The sequence below is a fragment of the Tiliqua scincoides genome, chromosome 2 (genome assembly GCF_035046505.1).
Source record: "Tiliqua scincoides isolate rTilSci1 chromosome 2, rTilSci1.hap2, whole genome shotgun sequence".
Taxonomy (NCBI): domain Eukaryota; kingdom Metazoa; phylum Chordata; class Lepidosauria; order Squamata; family Scincidae; genus Tiliqua; species Tiliqua scincoides.
This window is the reverse complement of record NC_089822.1, coordinates 111,172,241-111,194,088: the sequence shown is the minus strand read 5'-3', so window position 1 is coordinate 111,194,088 and position 21,848 is coordinate 111,172,241. Positions and strand designations below refer to the sequence as shown.

General features: G+C 44.5%; 2 protein-coding genes across 3 annotated transcripts in view; both read right to left on the bottom strand.

Moving 5' to 3' along the window:
• Positions 1-328: 328 nt before the first annotated feature.
• TNFSF14 (TNF superfamily member 14) lies at positions 329-14,027 on the bottom strand. Its single transcript, XM_066613356.1, is given in 5 exon segments — positions 329-762; positions 2,514-2,555; positions 10,997-11,033; positions 13,691-14,000; positions 14,002-14,027. Coding segments are annotated over 5 exon segments (849 nt in total).
• Positions 14,028-17,926: 3,899 nt separating this feature from the next.
• The window catches only part of C3 (complement C3), a 48,369-nt gene continuing 44,447 nt past the window's right edge, over positions 17,927-21,848 (bottom strand). For both annotated transcript variants that reach the window (XM_066617713.1, XM_066617712.1), the window contains 4 exons: positions 20,706-20,792; positions 20,264-20,347; positions 19,066-19,201; positions 17,927-18,185 (listed from right to left, as the gene is read on the bottom strand). In XM_066617713.1, the coding sequence (XP_066473810.1) occupies positions 18,044-18,185; positions 19,066-19,201; positions 20,264-20,347; positions 20,706-20,792 (449 nt within the window). In that variant the 3' untranslated portion in view covers positions 17,927-18,043. The remainder of the gene's footprint in view (positions 18,186-19,065; positions 19,202-20,263; positions 20,348-20,705; positions 20,793-21,848) is intronic.

Genomic DNA, 21,848 nt, shown 5'->3' with positions numbered 1-21,848 from the left:
ATCACTCGTATAGCTCTTCAAGACTAACAAAAATGCAATGCTACCCAACCCCGTAGGAAAACCCACTATTTTCTTATTTTTTTTATTATCTACTTTGGTTGGTGTGCCAACCATACAGCAAACATATCCCAAGTTCTTCTTTCCCACCTGCAAAAAAAGGAATAAGAAAGGCAGTGCCCCCTACAGCAGACCTCCTCTTTCATTCATTATATTTGACTAGTTGTCCATGTACTGAAGCAGTGTATACCATTGTATACTAATAGCATTTCAGCAGTATAAAGAGGAAGACATTGTCATTGCTCAAGTCTGTTCACAGCCCAAAACTTCTTTAGATCATGAAGGTGCCAAAATATGACCTCGTCCCATCTCTGACCCTCACCAGCTGTGTCTCTGACACCTTGACATATATTTCCTCTTTCTCCTTTAGCTGCACCACCCCAGCTAGGAAGCTGTTGTGCCACCACAAAGTATTGCCTTTCCAGTTGCAGTAGGGGATGCTGTTGGTCAGCAATGGTCTTTCTCTTGGGTACCCAGGAGTTCTCTTGTAAATGATGTGGGTGACCAGCATGCTCTTTGGCTGCACATCCGAGCAGTTGGGATTCCCCAAGCAGAGCTTTGAGTAGATGTAGTAATGTCCAGACTTGTTACAGATCAAGGAGCCCTCCTTGTAGCTCATGTCCTGGAGAAAGGGTCCCCCTCCAGAAACGCTTCCACTGTGCTCCCACTGCAAAGTGCTACTCCCGGCCTCAGTGAAGGAAGCACCTTGAAAACACAACAACCTGCATGGTCAAGCATTGGTTTGGGCAGGGTGAGGAAAGGTGCACAAATATAGTGGAAATTGAAAAGATGCAGAAGAGAGCGACCAAAATTATTACTGGGCCTCCCTTAAGATGAAAGACTACAGCATTTGGGGCTCTTCATTCTAGAAAAAAGGTACCTGAGGTATGATTAAGACATACAAAATTATGCAGGGGATGAGGAGAGTGGATAGAGGGATATTCTCTTCCCTCTCACACAACACCAGAACAAGGTGAGATCCACTAAAAATGATTGTTGGGAAAGTTAGAACAGAAAAAAGAAAACTTTTTTTACCGATCATATAATTGGAACTCCTATAATATAATTGGAATTATGGAACTCCTATCATATAATTATATATATTATATTATAATTATGGAATTATATTCCATATATAATTATAGAACTCCTTTCATATAATTGGAACTCCAGTCTATGGAATGCCTTGCCACAGGATGTGGTAATGGTGTCTGGCCTAGATGCCTTTTAAAGAGGATTGGACAGATTTTGGGAGGAAAAGTCCCTCACAGGTTACAAGCCATGATGGGTATAAGCCACTTCTTGATTTTAGAAGTAGGCTATCTCAGAATGTCAGGTATGAATGCAATGAATGAATACCTCAGAATGCAAGGGAGTGGCACCAGGATGCAGGTTTCTTGTGTGATCTGAGGCACACAGACAGCCACTGCGAGATATAGGAAGCTGGACTAGATGGGCCTGATCAAGCGGGGCTCTTCTTATATATCCTACTCCTTTCACATGGAATTGAAACTAAAAATAATATAAGAAGAGCCCTGCTGGATCAAGTTAAGAAGCGCCCCTCTAGTCCAGCTTCCTGTATCATACAATAATCCACCAGATGCCTCAGGCTGGAATGAAGACAACAAGATACCTGTATCCTGTTGCCACTCCCTTGCATCTGGCTTCAGAGATAGGACACTTCTAAAACTTGTGCATACAATCATCATGACAGTATCACATACACACATCCCCCCACACCATATCAGAGATGCATTGCCTTCTCCAGGCTGGGACACATCTAAGGGTGCAGTCCTTACCCACTTTCCAGCACCAATATTATAAGAGCAATGCAGCGCCTAGGTAAGGAAACAAACATTCCCTTACTTTGAGGAGCCTCCATGAGTGCCCCCCAACTGCAAGATGCAGCACATGTCCCATTGGCACAGCTATGCCAGTGCTGGAAAGTGGGTTAGGATTTGGGCCTATCCCTCTTCCCAGCATTGTGGCCAGCGGCACGAAAACCAGGAATGCCATCTGTTGCCACCTCTGGTCTGCCACCTCTGCAGTTCAAACAAAATAAAAATATCCCACAAACCGTTACCATGTTCCATGTCAGACCTGGAAGTGTCGGACTTCCAGATGTATTTACAGGAACAGCAGAAACACACTGTCCCTGGAAATAAAACAAGAAGTACCATGGATCATTGGTGGCAAGTTGGAGGGAGGCACTGGTGAAGGCAGCAGACTCAGGGTGAAAGATAATCCAAATCCTGCACCCTCTTGGACCCTTCACAGCCTGCCACTGATGCATCAGCTGGTCTCATGGATGGACCAGCCATGAACCTGCCCTTGCCCCAGTGGTGCTTGCTATTAATAACTACACCAAGGTGATTGTCAGCTAGCTCCAACTGCATTCAACATCTTGGAAAAAGTGACAAAGCATAGAATTTGGCTAAATAATGGTACTCTCTTACCTATCAAGTGAGCAGCAGGCTTCTCTGTTTCAGGTCTGTGACCTGTTAAAAATAAGGAAAAAAATTAAGTTTTGTGAGCTGTTTTCTTGTCCACAGGCATCTGAAAGCAACATAAAGTAACTCATTTGGAAGGCAGGCTAAGATTATCAAGCTGTGTCTATGCTGTTGTGGAAGAAAAGGAAATGTGGCATGGGGTCTTTTTCCTGAGAATCTCAGATTGCATTTTTTTTTCTTTTAAAGCAAATTTCTAGCCCTTATGATGTAAAGATGAGCTTGTTGGAATAAGTGGGCAATGCTGAAGCCATTAAATAATAGAAGCCAGAAAAGTTGCTAAATATCATATTTCCAGGATTTCAGTACTCTTCTTGCCCTTCCCTATAGCAAACCCCTAATAAATTATAGAAAAAGAGAAGGTTGCAGACTAGATTAGGTCAGTGTTTCTCAAATTGTGGGTTGGGACCCACTAGTTGGGTCACAAACCAATTTCAGGTGGGTCCCCGTTCATTTCAATATTTTATTTTTAATATCCTCTTGGTCTGCGCACTGTATTTCTAAATTAGCTCTGGGAGTCCGAACGTTTATGGCTCTTTTCCAACTTTAACCGGGTATGTTCCCCCACTTATTACAGAATTTTTCCTGCCTTTGCTAATGGGCATTCCTATTTCCAGCGCCTTGTGAATCCTCTGAGTGGAGGGCTTTTATGTTAGCCCAGTTCAATATTTTCCCCTCAGTGGTGTTGAGTGGCCACTACTCCCTGGTTCCCTTCAATCAAAGGCGCTGTAACTGGTGTGGTATTGAGCCTGATTCTGTTACCCATCTTTGTGTTTGCCCTGCGCTCAGTAAACTTCGCTGTTCTATCTTGGGCCCTGTTCTTTCAAGTTATTCCGGCCCCCCTCACCTTCTTGTTGCGTTCCTTTTACACGACTTCTCGCAAGAAATTATGACTCTAGTGGCCAAGTTTCTAGCAAAAGTCCTTACCTTTAACAGTGTTTGGTAGCTCTGAATTGTGTATTTGGGTGAGCATTTTCCTGTGGCCTCGTTTCTATGTTTTGTTTTGTTTTATTTGTTGTTTTGTATCTCTGTCATTTATTTATGTATGCCGTAATAACTTTTATTATACCATTAAAAGTTGTTGAAATTAATTATTTTTAATATATTGATGCTACCATGGTATGTGACTGTATTGGGGAAATGTTCTGTACTTTTAACAGGCTACCAGTGGCATAGCTAACCAAGTTGCTGCCCAGTGCAAAAAAAATTCTGTAGCCCCCTTCCAGCAATGACACCAAATTTAATTAACTACGTCGGGTCTTTTTATTTGTTAAAGTGAGTGAGAAATTTTAGCTAATATTTTAAAATAGCAAACACTTGTTGAAAAGTTATTGCACTTTTACAGCATAATCTATTCATGTCTACTCAAAAGTAAGTCCCAATGTGTTCAATGGGGCTTACTCCCTGGTAGGTGAAGTAAGGTAGGATTGCAGTCTTACACAGTTTGAGATATGCAGGAGGGGACTGCACGTTGACTGGAGACAAGTGACTGGAGATTGACTGGAGACAATCATAACAGCCAGCAGCTTACCTTTAGGAAGTGGAATTGAGGAATTATGTGAATAAATGATGAGGCCAAGCCTGCTGCTGCAACTTGCCTCACAGGTTGCTGTGCCTCCCTTGCTACCCTCTTCAGGTTCCTGCACATGTCAGGTTCCTATCACAGTCAGCCAACTCAGAGCAAGCCCAGTGTACTAAATGTGGCTTACTCCCAGGAAAGTGGGGAGAAGATTGCAGCCTTGGAGCCCAATCCTCTGCCTGTCTACTTGGAAGCAAGCCCAGTCTAGTCAATGGGGCTTACTCCCAGGAAAGTGGGGAGAGGATTGCAGCCTTGGAGCCCAATCCTCTGCCTGTCTACTTGGAAGCAAGCCCAGTCTAGTCAATGGGGCTTACTCCCAGGAAAGTGAGGAGAGGATTGCAGCCTCAGAGCCCAATCTCCTTGCATGTCTACTCAGGAGCAAGCCCTACTGGCTTAGTTTGTGGAGACAATTGGGCTGCTGCAGCCTTGCCAGGAGAAGAGAAAGGCAGCCAGGAGGAGAGATAAGGGGGCAGTCAAGTAGCGAGAGGACTGTGAGGAGTAGAGGAGAATAGGCAGCGGCAGGGTGGGGGAGTGGTAAACAACTGGTCCCGCTGCACAAGTCCTCAGTTCAGGCTGGGCTCCACAAGGGTCTCTGGGGGGGCTATGCCTGCCTATGGGGGGATCTCTCTGTCACACACAAACACTCACACACACCCCCAGTGTCCTGATCAGCATCTAGCAGCCCCCTCCTCCACCAACACACTTCTTCCTCCCTCTCTAAACACAAACAAGCACTGACCTGCTCTGCCCAGCTCCCCAAGGCTCTCTCTTGCTATTTAAGCCAAATAGGGCTCCAGGGCCAGCATGTTGAGCAAGACAGGTGGTGGAAATCACGGAGGGAGTGAGGGCTGGCAGGTGCATGAAAGGAAGACTCCAAGGAGGTCTGTGCCCATCGCCAGCATCTCAGCTGCGGGAGGGGGAGAGGGCCGGAAGCGAGGAGCTAGACTACCTTCCATCTCAGCTGCAGGGAGGGGCAACATGCAGTTTCGCCCCTCTTCCCTCTGGAGTACCTGGTACTGGCAGGGCTGCCGGCAGCAGCCCAATTGTTGCACACAGGTGCTGTTGCCTGCAAGTTGTTGCCCCCACCCACCCGGTACCCCCTGCTATGCTACTGCAGGCTACTATGTATATGCTTTTAACAATGATAGTAAATGGGACTTTCTCCTGGATGTGGGTAGGTTTGCAGTCTAGGATTATTAAAAAAATTTCCTGCTTAATGATGTCACTTCTGGTCATGAAATCACTTCTGGTGTGTCTCATTCTCATTCTAAAAAGTGGGTCCCAGTGCTAAAAGTTTGAGATCTTAGGTAGTTTGAGATCTTAGGGATTAGGTAGTTCGCAATGTCAGAGAAATGATGCATTTTTGCACTAACAGCGCAAGCCTGTCCATGGCTGCTCAGAAGTAAGACCCAGTGTCTTCAGTGGGACTTATCCCCAGGGAAATGTGTATAAGATTGCAGACTTATACCTGCAAAAACCTCAGTTTTCTCATCACAGAATGTGGATGTCTTTAACAGAGAATGTATTGCTTTTAAGAATATTTAACTCCTTTCCTGTCACCTTCTTAGGTAGCATGGCTTCTCTGTGACCAGTTTCAGCTCAAGCAGCTCAAGGTTTATTTTGTTTTTGTTTTAAAATAGTGCATATTTTAACAGATTTATATCCTACCTTTCTCCTTTACAAACAAAAGGTCTCCAAGCCCAGAACAATGTCCTGAAAATTGTTATTAACCAGGCCAGGCATTTGTAGACAAGAGCCTGTAAGTGGCTACTAAGAGAATCATGAATCAAGAGGGTGTGAGATCTATGAGATCCCTTTCTCAACAGCTGAATGAACAGTGCAATCCTATGCATGTCAACCCAGAAGCAGGTTCCCTTGTGTTCAATCGGACTTACTCCCAGGAAAGTGTGCATAGGGTTGCATCCCAAGACAGAAGCACACCAAGGGTTCAAATACAATTAGAACCGTCATATCCAGCAGCAACATGTAGTGTGTTGACAGCAGGTAAGGCAGGGTCGCCCCACTGGGGTTCTTCAAAAACTGTCATTGCCAACACCAGGGCTGTGATCATGCAAACACTCTGAACATTAGCTGGAGCATGGTGCTGGCAGCACTTTTCAAAGAACTCCAGTGGGACAGTCTTGCCTCACCTGCCACCACATCTCATCCCTGATAGCCAGTCTTGTACATTAAATCTAGGATATTCACCAACAGCTGTTATCCTAAAGAAGGCAACCAACATTGGGTAAAGTAGCACACCATCTTCTTGTTAGAGCACCTTCAGAGCACTGGATAGCCCTTGAGAGGTCTGGGTGCAGCGATGGAAAACAGTTATTGTTTCAAGTTATTGAAGCCCGGGCAGATCTGGTGCCTCAGGTGGAAATTCAAAGGCTGCCCCCTCCTTCTGCTAATTCACATGGACCCAACTCACTAAGAACTGTGTCTTCATGGGCCTCTAGGAATGCAAGTGGCACATGAATGCTAACTTGCTCCACAGCTTCTGCTCAATTCAATATGGCTTGTGCAGAAGAATTTTCCAGTGGACTGTGGACTGTGGCCCCCAAAGTCAGATCTGTCCTTCCTGCTTCTCTTAATGGAACCCCCAAATCCATCACCTGAGAGAACCACCTCACCTTCTTTGTCTCATGTGAAGGACACCACTGCATGGAGGCACAAGGCAAGAGAAGGATCATATTACCACTGGTGTTAATGATGAACTTTGGCTTCAGTAGCCTTCATTCTCATGCTACGCTATGCTGGCACATATGATGTACATGACTTCAGAATTTCCACTGGCCTTTTAAATGTGCATTCATCTTGTTGCCACATTTTGCCACAAACACACACACCAGAAGCTAGTGGGTGTCACACAGACCTCTCTGGGGTGTCATTAATTCCACTAATGGATTATGCAGCATTCCCCTACAGCAGGGGTTGGCAACCTGCGGCTCTTTCAGCTGTCTGCTGCGGCTCCTAACGGTGAAAGTGGCAAAGGGGTTAACAGGAGGCACCTGTGCTGGGAGGGCAGGCTGCTTCCCTTCACCCCCACCTGCCCCACATTGGTTTCCCTTTTCAATTTTGCCTGCTCTGCAGGCTTAAGCTCCCTGTTTTTCCCTTCCCCAACTCTACAGCAGGCTCAGCCAATCAGCCAATCAGCATCCAGCAGGCTCCTGGCTTTTTCTGTTGGAATGGCTCAGGGCCCTTCACTGGCTGACCATCAGCCAATCCTGAGCTGCCCTCCTCCTCAGCCATTGCAAGGAGAGGCTTTTCCTCCACAGCAGAGGAGACATCCTGTGTGTCTACTCAGTAGTAAGCCCCATTACAGCAGATGAAGCTTACTCCCAGGAAAGGGTGCCTGGGATGGAGGCTGCTCAAAGCCAAGCGCAAGGACAGGTGAGTGGGAGCCCGTGCAGGTCTGTTCAAGAGTAAGCCCCTATGTAGTCCCTGGGCTACTCCCAGGAAGGTGTGGAGGGCTGTAGCCTCAGCCTCCTCCTGTGCAGGTCTACTCACAAGTAAGCCCCACTGTAGTCAGTGGGGCTTCCTCCCAGGAAGGTGTGGAGAGCTGCAGCCTCAGCCCCCTCCTATGCAGGTCTACTCACAAGTAGTCAGTGAGGCTTCCTCCCAGGAAAGTGTGGAGAGGACTGCAACCTGAGTCTGCTGAGGACTGCAACCAACTTGTCTGCTCAGAAGTCCCATTGTAGCCAATGGGGCTTACTCCCAGGATAGTGTGGAGAGGGTTGCAACCTGAGTGAGGCAGGGCAGAAGCTGGCCTGTGGCTGCCCCCCTTCTTCTCTTCCCCACCTCTGGAGTCTGTGTCCTTTTTTCCTTCCAGCAGGGTGCCTCTGGAAGGTGGGGGGAGTTCTTTAGTATCCATGTAAGATAAGCAGATGTAATAACATTCCATATGTATTGGAATCCTGGAAGATCTGGTAGCATGTGGTGTCAGCAGTGGCCCCTTTAAGGGAAAGGCCTGGGCATCCAGCAGAGTGTACTGCACAGCTGCAGCCACTTGAAGGCAATATGGCCCTCAGGGATATAAGAGGCACCTGAGGAAAGGGGTGTGGGTTGTAGAAGGAGTGCAGATTGGAGGTAGGAGAGGAGACTGAGTTTATTGACTTTGACTTGGAGACTCTGACTGATTTGACTGACTTACTTTGGAATCTGATCTTGGACTGTGACTTGGCTTATTGACTTTGGACTCTGCCCTGGATACTCTGACTGACTTTGTGACTAACTGCTGGAGACACTGGAGCTTGAAGTGTGGCTGCTGTGCCCAAGACCTGCTTAGACCTTAGCTCCTTAGACCAAGCTCCTTAGACCAAGGGGCTGCTGTAGTGGTGGGAGGCTGCTGGCAGGAGAGAGAACCTCTGCAGGTTGAACAGGCGAGCTATCCTGGAGGTGGGGTCCAGCAGGACTACAGGGTAGAACTGGGGGGGGGGAGAGAAGGGGGGCTAATTTGCTAAAAGTGGGCATAATTCTCCAGGCAGAGAATGGCCTTGGAATCAGGCAAAACACCATAGAGGACCAGGCACCTGAAAACACAGGACAAGAATGTATGACAAAACTAACTAAAAGCTACAAGAGGGGGCTACATTATAAAAATGGGACCTATAAGAGCATAAAGGTAAAAAAAACCCACAAAACTATATATGCAGTATTATCTTCATTTTAGATGTCAAAAGGGTTTTGTGGCTCCTGAGGTTTTTTCCCTCCGGAAAATGGGTCCAAATGGCTCTTTGAGTGTTTAAGGTTGCCGACCCCTGCCCTACAGAGAAGAAACATTGATATTGCAGGCTATAACCAGAGGAAGTGTAGCCTCAAGGGGCAGGGTGGGGAAAGTGGGGGCGTCCTCAGGAGGATCCCTCAATGGGTGGCATTAATTTTTGCTCCCCTGGATGAATCAAAACTATTCCACCACCCTCCACATGCTAAAACAATAGCACATTAGAGGATGAAGAACTGAGTAGGATAGTGTTCATTATTTTTAATCTCTCTCTTCTCTTTACCGCCTTTTGTTTACAAAGGGAAGGAATCTGTACTTTGGGAAGCTAGTAGAGATCAGAAAGCTCTCTGTCACAATCCCTGGAATGCTGAGGAGCTACAACTGACTTGCTGTAAAATCCTATATGTGTTTACTTGGAAGTTTCACTGCACTCAAAAGGACTTACTCCTAGATAAATGTGAGTTGTACACACTTAACTGGGAGTTAGACCAATTGAAAACAGTGGGTTTTATTTCTTCTGTGTAGACATGCATAGGATTGTGCTGTAAAAAGTACAACCCAGGGCTCCTTAAGGCAGAGGTAAATGTCTCTGGAATTGTGGTACCCTAGGAAGTCTGCCTGGCTTGTCTGCCTTGCCCAGAAATCCCCCTTACTCTTCCTAGGCAAGGCTGGCAGCTTTTTTATCCCCTAATAGGGCTTTCCCTGCCTTTGTGAGCCACTTATACAGAAAGTTCAGCAGATGTATCAGCCATTCCTTGCTTCAAGGTTCAGTGTTGGAAAAAGCTGCACTTTTGTCTGCTGAATTTCTGCTTGACAGGCTATCACTAAAAGCACATCAGAAAGAACAATGACAGCCCTCTTCCAAGAAGTTGGACAAGGTGAAGCTGGGTCTGGCTGAGCCAACAAGGCATTTGTCCATCATTTGTCCATGAGTGCACAAATGCATATACATTCTTAACTGTTAACACATTGGAAGCAATAAGAATAGTGAGAATCTTTCAGAAGCCTGAAAGCCCCCTCTTCAACTAAATGCCCATCCATCTGCCTTTGGCACCATCAATTTCCTCCTTCTCTGGCAGCCTGGGGCAGCGGGCAGAGAAGACATCTCTACATTGGTACCATCCTCTCATCCACTGCTACAGGATGCCTCAAAATTGTGCATGCAAGCATGGTGCCATCTTAGAGCATTCCTGGCTCAGACATCAAGATGGTTTGGAATCTTAGAGCACAAATCAAACACGTCAGCCAGCGAAAATCTCTTGCACTGGCCCAGGATTGTTGCAAACATGCCTTAAGGCACATTTGCACTTCTAGGAGAGATGGTTGGGGTTGTATAAGGACACATACCTGTCTGTGGAGGCCACATCTAGCCTCAATGAAACCTAGACCCTGTAAGGTTGCTCCACTAGAGGGGGGCCGGCATGGGGGTTGAGGTGGGCAGGGGAGGGCGAGTTGGGGCAGGAGGAGGAAGGGAGGACCAGGCCTGGGAAGGGGGTGAGACAAGCCTCCAGCACTTAGGCCAGATCCAAACATCCCACCTGAGCATTACATTGAGCAGCTTGGATGTTACGCTGGCATAGATCCGAATAGCCCCATTGCAGTGGCTGGGGCATTTCTAAGGGTAAGAGGACATAAGCTCCTTCCACCTCCTAACCTGTGCTGGATATGGTGTAGGCCAATTTAGGATGTTTTGGCTTCGACTTAGCCAAAAAGTGTCTTGCCAAAAAGTGTTACTTGCTTGAGTAAGCTTCACACCTGCGCAGAGATTTGAGCACAGTTGAGGGTACTCTCAACAACCTTGTGGGGTAGGTGAGGCTGAGAGAGAGAGAGAGAGAGAGAGAGAGAGAGAGAGAGCATGCGCGCGCGCAATTGGCCCAAGGTCACACAGGAAACTTCACAGCTGAGCAGGGAGTTAAAACTGGCTCTTCCAGGTCCCAAACCACTATACTATCCTGGATCTCTTGGGGTTCACATCGCATATCTGGTTGCAGTGGCAGATGGATTTCTCCTACAAAAAGTTTATCTAAAGAGGTGCAGTCTGGTGACTCATCCATTGCAGCTAGCTCTGTGCACTAAGTTGATTCTGCATCTCTTAAATTAGGAAGAAGATAGTGAGCAAGTCAAGCTTACCTTGTATTAGTTTCTCATGGGTTGCTTCAACATTTTCCTAAACAAAGAAACCCAGAAGTCAGTCCACTGCACCTCATTCACACCCAAAGCCTCAGCTCTGCCACAGTTTTATGTTAAATATCCTTCTGCAGAATTCATTCCAATTTCCATCAATGCACAGGACATTAGTGACAGACAAACATTAGTGACAGACAAACCCAAGTTTGAAACATAACCTGAATCCTTTGCCTCCCACACTCCCTCCTCTACTTCTCTTCAACAGGCATTTGGGGGCTATTAAAGAAAAAAAGCCTGGTTGGATTTAGTGCGACCAGCTTCCAAGTAGCCATGCGTAGGATTGTGCCGCTAATGAATTCTCTGTAGTGGAGACAGTATATGTAGAAAATTCTATCACAGTTTGGCACAGCCAAGTAGGGTGGGGAGGCAATCTGTCAATGTCCACAGAAATTAAATTTGCTAGATACACTGCTTTATGAACTACTTTTTGAAAACCAGTATGTAATAGTAAAACTGTGAATGTCTCGTAGCTTTTTGAAAGACCAGGTATAATTCATTGCAAAGTGAATGGAAGTCTCACATACACACGTAGTTTAGTGCATTTATTTCAGTGAGACGGGCAGCCCAATCCTGAGCTTCCCAGAGCTGCAGGAACTGGCGGCTCCACAAAGGGCTCCCGCCGGATCCAGAGCCTCCTGCACTACTGTGGGAGGCTCCTCGGGCAAAGGGGACGTTTGTCCCCTTCCCCCGAGTAAGGGAAGCAGTCCCGCAACGGGATTACTCACCTTAGCGGCGACTGTTTGGTCACCGCTAAACTGAAGGCGCTCATGTAGGGCAAGCAGCCCTGCCTGAGCGCCCTGGATCCTGCGGAGCTCGGCTCCATGGACCCACCTCTCCCCCACCTCCAGGAACGCCCCCCCACGCCCCTCAACCATGCCCCCGTTTCCCGTTTCGCAACCACAGAGGAGGCGTGGTGCGGACCACAGGATTGGGCTCTTACACAGCAGAACTTCCTGATTAATTACGCCCTAGATTCCCTAGATACATGCAAGTGTAGTTATTTGCAGTCACTCACTGCTTTGTGTTAGCATCATTTGTCCACATGCAAACTCTGAGTGTCTTCTATCAGAGGCCTCCATGTGGGGAACATAATTAAGGCTCTATTCCCAATCTCTTTCCTTGTTCTTTGCATGCCACACATTTGTGCTGCGCTGATCCCAGAGAATTTAGAATGTCAAAATGTGACAGCTTACATTGGGGCAACAGTCTTTTTCTCTAACTTCAGACACATTTACATGACCTTTTCAGACATGACCTTTGTGTCTGCAGCACAGTCATTAGAATACATCATCATCATCATCAATAATAATAATAATAATAAACCACTTTTCTACAAAAATGTTCACAATGTGATTTACAGACAAAATCAAATAATTTAGGAACTTGCTTTCAGTGCCCTCATTATTTCCTTAGAATGCAAATAATGAAATGGCAGCAAACACAATTGGAATGATCTTGTCAAAATATGTACACGTTTTCCCAATAAAAATAATATCTAAGGGTCCAATCCTATCCAACTTTCCAGTGCCGGTGCTGCAGCAATGCAACCCCAAGGAAAGGGAACAAACATTCCCTTACCTACTTCTGTGATTGCCCCCCTACCACAAGATGCAGTGCATACCCCATTGTGCTGAGTGAACTTGGAGTTCTACCTGAACATAACATATGAATACATATATATGAAAACATATGAATACATATCACTTTATAGATCAAATGATCTATCCAGAGAGAGTAGAAAACCACCATTTGCAATCAATTAAAATTGCTACCAGTTGCCACCAAGTCTGGCTCCAGAGGGTGGCAAAATCTGGCATTTGCTGAAACTTGCCACCCCATGGCACCACCGTTTCTCACCATTCTCTTGTATAAATAAGGCACTCATGGAGACTAGACACAGCATATGAGAATGCTCTGTTTGCATGCCCTACTTCTCTCAGGTGAAGGAAACCCAATGAAGATGCATTGCCCAGGTTGAGCTCAAGATCCAGAGCTAGCAAATGTTGCCACCTTTGTCACTATTGCTTTGCTTGTAACAGCAGCTTGACACACAGAAATAAAGTAGCTTCTCCACCTTCATGCCTGAAAAGTTTCACTTTGCACTATTTCCACATGACAGGCACAAGAAGAAAGAGTCAAGAAAAATGGTGACATCTTTATACAATTCACAGCCAGGTACACACAATAAACCGAAGAGTGCGGATTTATTTTTTAAGTTTAGCTTCCTTATCTTAAATAAAAACTACAGTTGGTTTTTATATTAAAATTCTTCAGCTTAACTGTAGGAAAGTCTGCGTATTATGTATACCTGTAATTAAGAAATAACTCTATTTCCATTTGAAATAACACTTTATATCTTGAAGACCATCCTCCAGTGGAAAAGGATTCTAAAAAATCTATTTGTACCCACAGCCCTTGTGACACACATGCTGTGCTGAGCACAAGTAAATGAATTCAGTAGCACAAACCTATGCCATTCCACAATACTACATAACAGTCAAGCATGCATAATATCCTGGCTATAGAGATGAAAAAAGCTGCCCATCCTGAAATGCACATGTGGTGACAGGATCTCTAGCATTTGTTCATTCTCATTGTCTGGTTCACTTCCCACTCCCCTTATGGACTACTTTTGACCTGTGTTGTAGCTTTGTCCAGTTCCTTGCGGAAGAGGATCAGGAAATAGCCTTGGATGCCTAAACCAGCCATTGTCAGCAGCATCAGAATCCCCAGGATCAGCTGGCCACACGACCATGCCTTCAGACTTCTCCGCACAGGTGGCACGAAGGGGACATCCCGCTGTGGCACATCCACCACGAAAACGGATGGACATTCTGCCCTTGCTTCCATTATGCGGTTCCTCAATGGATTGCAAAGGGGATGCTCCTTGCGCTGAGTAAAAGAGTTGCTGAGCAAAGAGGCCTGTTGCTTTTCTGCAGCCTGAGTTTTCTAGATGAGAGTGCAACGCCCACATCCCTAGGGAGGAAACCACAGTCTTACCCAAATGGCCTCTCTACACTCTAGGTCTATAAGGCTTGCCTTGGTGGGCTGGGACTTCCTTGAGGGAAGCCACTCCTCTTGGTCCTTTCCTGGGTGGGTGCATATGTCTTTCTGTTTGAACAGTGGAGCCTTTTACTCCCACGCATATTGCTATTAAGAGAAAAGGTACAAGTGGGGGGCTGGGCTGAGGCCTGTCTTTGTTCCAGCCAGGCGTTCCACCTGCTCATCTGTCCCCATACTCAGTGGAAACTAAACCCATGGAAAGAAACATTTTTGGCTGCAGGTAGGTCAGGGGTTCTGACAAGCCACAGTTGGTTTGGTATAATCATCTGGTATATTGGTTACCTTTCTAATTCTGTAAGTCTACAGAATTCAGACCTCAGAGGAGGCAGACCTGAGAGGACCTCAGACCTTGAGGAGGCAGAATGTTTCCCAGAAAAGTCAAAGAACAAAAAGCTGCAAGAGGAATCTTTCTTTAGAACATTTTACTTGTTAAAAATGGTTTTCAGAAACTTTTTGTGGAAATGTAGAACCTAGGAAAAGCAACAGATTAAATTTTACCTCTCTATAAAACCCAACAGAAAAGGCATGCGGTCCTTTGCATGTGCTACTGAAGTCTTCCCTTTTAGTTTCTGTTGCAACTTGTTGATTAGCTAGCAACAGAGCTGATCCCTATGGATATTCAGCATGTTATCAAACCGGCAGGTATTCCTTTTGCATTTCAAGTCTTCATCAAGAAATGGGGGCTAGTAAGAGGAACCACTGTAGGAAATACTGTAATTTTCTAACCATTTTCTCACAGAACATTTAGGTGGTGACTAATTGTACCTGACTGTTTAAATTTCGTCCTTGTTGCTGGTATCAATAGGGGCTGAAGTCAGCAATGGTGTAATCCCATGTATTACAGAAATAAATTGTGTTCAAATGTAAGTATGTTTAGCATTGTGTGGTATAGTTTCAACAATGAAACTGACAAAGGCTGTGATCCTATATACGCTTACCTGGGAAAAAGTCCCACTGAACTCACTTCTGAGTAGACTTGTGCTGCAAGTATCTTTAACTCAGAGGAAGTGTTGCAGAAGTGAAGTCTCTGCAAGAAAATGCTTTCTCACTTTCTCCCTATGCTACCAAGATCCTTTTGAAAGTGTTGCATGTTTCAGTAGAGAAATAAGCTGTGTATTTCTATAGTCCAGTGGTTTCCATGTGGGGTTCTGGGGAAACCTCAGGTTCCTTAATGAGAAAATCAGCAATGGCACAGGCATTGTCCATCTTTCCTCCCACCACTTTCCCACATAATGTAGATGGATCCATTTATTCTACCCAAGAACTTTAGTCAATTCATTAGGTGCAGTACAGAGGCATAAAAAACATTTTTGGAACAGAGTTTCTGGAGAACTAGTGCCTTCCTTCTACAATGCACCTGATGAAGATTTTAATCAGAATATGTTGGGCAAAATAAATGGACTTTCCCACACGACTCACTCACCTGTTTTTGATGGCCCTGTGCTGTTTGTATTTGGTTAAAGCAGTGTTCCAAATCTTTGCAAGCCTTTGTATGGAGAAAGCTTTGTATGCTCACCAAAATGAGCTTTGGTGGAGAAAGCACTTGCTTTGGTTGACTCATACTTTGTTGTGGTTTGCAAATTATATAATTGAGCCTTTAAGAGGATACATTTATCTCTATCATATTCAGAACCATTCAGGATTTAGCTCTAAAGGACAGCGGATGTTTTGGATTACTTTTAAGAGCCTTGGTTTAAAATTCCAGTGTTTTTTAAAATATTTTATTTCTAAATAAATAAATATTTCTAAATATTTTTATTTCTGGAGGCCTATCCTCATTTTATATAAATATTTCGAGACTGAAGGTTGCCAACACACATTTAATCAACTGGAGAGTTAACTACCAAGCATGACAATACAGGCATCTCCCAGTATCCACTGTGGATTCACAGCCCAATCCTATCCAATTTCCATTGTTGGTGCTGCTGTGCCTATGGGGTAAGCACTGCTTCCTGTGTTGGGGGTGCAGTCACAGAGGTCTCCTTAAGTTTTGGGAACGTTTGTGCCCTTACCCCAGGGCTACATTGCGGTTGCACTGGTGCTAGAAAGTTGGATAGGATTAGGATATTGTGCTAGAAAGTTGGATAGGACCACTTATCCATGGTTCTTCATACCTCTCCACACTTATTTGTCTTCCTTTACTCTGGTGTCAATTATCCTGACTCTTCCTTTGCAGCCTGCTCTAGAATGCTAGAAGAGGAATGCGAGAAGCAGGAAAACACTGGAGGGGGGAACAACCAGAATGTTAAAAGGAAGCAGGAAGCTTCCTGCTTTGTGTTCTCAGGCAGCCCAACCCTGAGCTACCCGGCACACGGGGCTCCCACAGCACCAAAATGACTGCCACAGCATTCTGAGCGTGCTGGGCAGCCACCAGCAGCTTTTCGGAGGAAGGGGACATTTGTAGCCCCGCAATGGGGTTATTTACTTCTGCAGTGGCTCTTTAGCAGGCACAGAATCAAGGAGTCCTGTGTTGGGATGGGGCTCTGGATCCTGAGCTCTGCCAGTCCTGGCCCCCCCCTCCCGTTCCACCATGCCTTCCCCCGCTCTCCACCCACCCCGAAACGCTTCTCGCTTTCCCCCATCCCCTCACCTCTCTGCTGCTCAGCAGTCCGAACAAGAACACTGGAGTTGACCTAGTTGGACTAGCTCATGTTGGACTAGCTCCAGTGCTGGATCCACAGTAAAACAGTATACCAGTGCGCATAGCACTGGATTGAGCCCTTAGTATTCCATATGGCTCCTCCTCCAGTATTCCATATGGCTGCTTGTCGCGCTTCTTTTCTAGTGCTTGCACAGAAAGGTTTGCTATTAGTTTTAAGTGAGGAAACTAGTAGGGCAATTGAGATGGAATGCAGCCCTCCTAGGAATTGGGTTCTCTTTGTGGACATTTGGATGCTTGGTAGCTGGTGCCAAAATGAGCTTTTCTCCTGGGGGAATAGTAGTCAGGGGTGTGCAATTCAGATCAGAACCTCCCCTATGATATAGTCCCAATTTGTACCCCTCCCCATGCTAGTCTTCGCTCCACAAAGACTTTTCACACTTGTAACCACAATTGTGAGGGGGCCTGCTTCTAGTGTAATTCTGTGTGAGCCCTTGGTGATATTTCAGGCAGTTTCCCCTAATATTCCACTTCCTTCTCCCCCCAAAATTAAAAGTTTATTTTTTTTTTCTGAATACATGGGCAAACAACAGAGAAAAATGTGTCAACATTCTCTGAAAACTGGAGGCGTCTTTCTGCACTTGCACAAAGTAATCACAAAAGTGGATAATTCCATTTCAGCCCTTCATAGATTTGATAATTTTGCTGTGTGGTTTTTGAGGCTTTGATGTAACATTTACAGAATCTTAGGTGATGAGACAGAGCGCTCTAGTATGGAAGACTTTTTCACAGCTTCCCTCACACATATGACTCAGTAAAAACCTTCCCTTGCACATATGACATGTTCTGAAAATTCCTGTTGTGGGTGCCCATCAGTTGCACCCCACAAATTTTTGTGATTTATTATACTTATACAAGTCTTCCTATTGAATGCTTCCCAGTCTTCCCAGTCTTCCTATTGAATGCTTGGAGAGGCTCACTGAAGCTTACAGGGGTCTCCTATCCAGGTATTGACTGAGCCCATAGACACTTGGCTTATCAAGTATTACGCAGGTATATCCTCCCAGACCAATCAGTGCTCCTTAATAGAGGTCCTTAGTTTTTAAAATGAAAAAGCATTAAAATATAAGGTTTTCTGTCAATAATTCATACTGCATCACCGTAAGAATCAGTCCTTTATTTTGTATACTGTATAAACAATTGGGGGCAGAGGGGAAAAGCGGAGTAAAAGTTATAGGAAGCTGGAATTTCAGGAGGGAAAGTGCCTTCTAAATATGACTCAAATACTTCTTAATGCAAGTTGTTTGCTGCAGACAAGGGTTCTGTAGTTACTGGTGGCAGCCCAAGATGCTCAGTGAATTGGAGAACTCAATGAAGTCATTGCACAAGGTCTGGAATTCTTCCTCTTCACATTCTTCGTTATTTGGCCATTTTTCAATCCAGGTGTCCTTGGTAATTAGGTAGTTGATACTGAAAGGGGAAAATAAGTTTAGTCCTTTTGGATTCTTAGCTCCACCAGTAACTTGATTAGCCTCGGGTGTTAGGGAGGAACGGGCTACGGGCTACGTACACTGACCTCAGTTCCTCTCATCAGATTATGGAAAAAAAAATGAAAGAGAATAAAGATCCCTCTAATGGACCTTGGCCAGAGTATTTTAGAACCAAATGAACACCCAGGGAGGTGTAACCCAAAAAGTTGTAGGTTCAAGCCATCCTAAATACAATCGAGATAGAAATGAGACTGCTTTAGGGAGCAGAAACAATGTCCAAAACTTCGGGCTGAAAGAGAGAGCAGCAATTTTAAAGTGGAGACTTAGAGTATAAATTGCTTCATGTGTCATGCAGCAGTTGTGAATTCTGCCAGGTTACAGGTTTTACACCAGCGTTTTCTGCAACAAATACATGACACATTAGGGACATCATGTGTTTCATACATAGACCTTGCATGTACTAGGAATTGCAATTGGTCAGGGCTGTGTATCTAGGAAAACATGCTTACAATTCACACTTCAGCATTTCATGTGCTTGTTGTGGGGAGCAATTATTATGCTGTAAATCCAAGTCACGTCAATGAAAGTATCTCTCACATTTCTAGAGAGATATGGAAGTACCTTCAGTGGTGGTGGCAACCACATCACTCCAATGTTGTGTAAAGGGGGCTTTGTTTTGTGGTTAAGAGATTTCATAGCCCCATGTATATCCTAAGAAGTTAGTGATAACCACAAGGTCACACACAAGAAACCTATGGAGGTGGCCACTGAGGATTCTCCAGCTTACTAAAGTGCTTTGAAGACCTGATGGTGGGAAAGCAGAGTATCTATCTAAGAAACAAATGAAAAAGAACACCTACTCGTTCTTTGCAGGCCACATGTCATTGTTGACACCCCAAACCAGGTAGTCTTTGTTCTGCTTCAGATTCAGAGATTGTCTGCATTTTGTGTGACTGGTAAACTTGCGGCTTTTGTCTTGTACAGTCTTGTCACTACCTGGAGAAATCAGGTCAAACATTAAGGAACATTTGAATCCAGGCTGTGACTGGGCTAACTGGCAGATCAGTTAACTAATACCACATTTGAAAAGGTGGGGGGAGAGGTTGAATCAGTGGGATGGAAACTGAAGGGTAGGCTTGTTTTGACAATGCATGTTTTACCCCTGGTAGCTTCAAAAGAAGCTTTTTCACAAAGCCTTTATCACAAAGCTGCTTCTCCACCCTCACCTGAGGAGTCTTTGAACTTACAGAAGTTCAAAAACAGAGTGGCAGTGTTTTGCTTTTTAAGCGAACTGCACAAACATTTAATCTAACAAGCTTGCAAGAGGTTTAAAAATAATAAGTATGGTTCATCTTCAACTTACTACAAGAAGTAAGGAAGCTCACTTTAAGTATGGGAAGAGGGTGGAAGAGGATATCGGTGCCAGATTTTGAAGGTTGTGTGTTGCTTGTTGTGTGTGGCAAGCTAACAGCTCAACAAGAAAAAAATGCACCTTCTACTTGTACATAGGCTCATATACACCTGTACAATATTGCGGAATATCAGTGATGGCCTTTCCAACTAGCAATGCATGGCAGCTCTTGTTTTATTTTTAAATGATATGTGTCTTTCAATAACTAAAAAAAAACACCTTTACTGGAGGTTCTAATAAGATTTGGATTTATTTATGTTTAATCCAATTATAGGTTAAAAGGAAACTAATCCTATGTACATTTTCCTGTTCAAAGTCTCATTGAACACGGTGCTTACATTAGACATGCATAAGGTTGGGCTGTAAAAATTTATCAATCCTAATTTTAATATTTTCTTTAATTACTTTTATTAGTAACTCAATAAATGAGTTACTAGACTCATTTGATAAATGACTAATTCAATAAATGACAACATAGACATTGTCCTTCTCATCTGACAAACTGCACCTGCTGAAATTCCCTCCTGCTGAAATCCTCCTCCTCACAATTGCTAAATGTCCAGGTACCCTAAAGTTGAAAGGCTGGCCACCTTTCAACCTTTCAACCTTGAAGCAATATGCTGGAGAATTCAGGGAGAATTTTTTACCTGCTTTAATGACTTCGAGCACTTGCATGATGTAGTTGTCATAACCGTTTTCTTCTTCTATTCGAATTAGCTTGGTCTTGTACACTTAAAGACAGAAAAAAATATTGGATGAGATGGTAACTTTATCCCATGAAAGCCTCAGCTCCTGATCAAGTGGTGAAAATCCAATTGCATTTTGGCACTGATAAACTTGCTCAATGTTCCAAATGTAATTCTAGAAGACATGAGTTGTTATGGTTCATATGCCAAAAAGCTGCAATGCAGTGCCCACAGAATGGATGAATTTTGAGTGGCAGCAGCTTGTCACTGCACCCTTTGCAATGAATAGTGTTAAGCAGCTGCGCAAACTAGTGGATTTTGTGCACTGAGTGCTGACCATTAACTGAGTGCTGCCACAGCCCCTCTCTCATTTACAGGATTCAACAATCTAAACCAGACCTACCATAATCAACTCGTGGATCACAGGCTTCTGCAATTCGTATCTGCACATCGAAGGGAACCTTTGTATTGTTGGACCAGAAGCAGTTTTCTTTGGGAGAAAAGCACAGAGAGGGCAGATGAAGAAGAAAGAAAACTCTCCCTGGAAGTCCTTCATTATCTCTAGCGGTATCAGACTGATACTGGGGCTGCCAGGTTTTGAGTCAGGCAGGGTCAAAGCAGACTCTTGATAGCACTTGGAAGGTCAGCTTCGGACCTACCTATACCACCCTGTTGGCACCTTCTCTGGCTACTGTTGATGGTCATCCCCCCAGATTGAGGGACTTGCAGGTCCCAATTCTACTCTATGCTGATGATGCAGTTATCTTATCTCGCTCTCATCTGGGGCTAAAACGTTTTAATCAGCAAGTGTATTGAATTTTTCTGCTCCAATAAGCTACAAATTAAATATGCCAAATCAAAAATTATGGTCGGTAGGTCCTGGAGACCAAGTGAGTGGAGATTCAATGGTCAAATGATAGAACAGGTTAAAACAGTTAAATATTTGGGCATTTTATTTTCGCATAATTTAGCATCTACGCGCCATTGCTATATGGCTCGTTCTATTGCTAAAGCCTCTTCGCAAGCCATTATTAGTTTCTTTCATAGTAAAGGTGGTTTGTATATTCTGGCGGCGTTGAAGGCTTTTAATGCGAAGTGCTCTTCATACTGTTTTTCCGCCATAAATTAGCAGATAGGATTAGGCCATAAGGTGTTTTATAAATATGTAATACTGCTGTTCTTACTGCTGCTCTTTTGCATGGCATTTCCACTGCTACAAAGGGAAGCACCCTGTGCTTAGCTACAAGATAAGAAATCTTTTCAAAGATTTGTTTGATAAAATAAGAAACGTTTTCAAAATCTGAAATAAAATAAATAAAAAGAACAACTGGGTACCCAGGACTGAACTGTGTTCTGAATTAGCCAAGACAAAGTGAATGGCTGCCCATAGTTTGCAAAGGTAGAAAAGTAGCAACCCTATATACGTATCACAAATGTCTACATATCATAAATGTTATCTGGATTAAGTCCTTTAGAACAAGATATCACAAATTCCACGGTGGCACAAGCTCCGTGTAGGCACAAGCAAATCTCAGTTTAAGTGCTG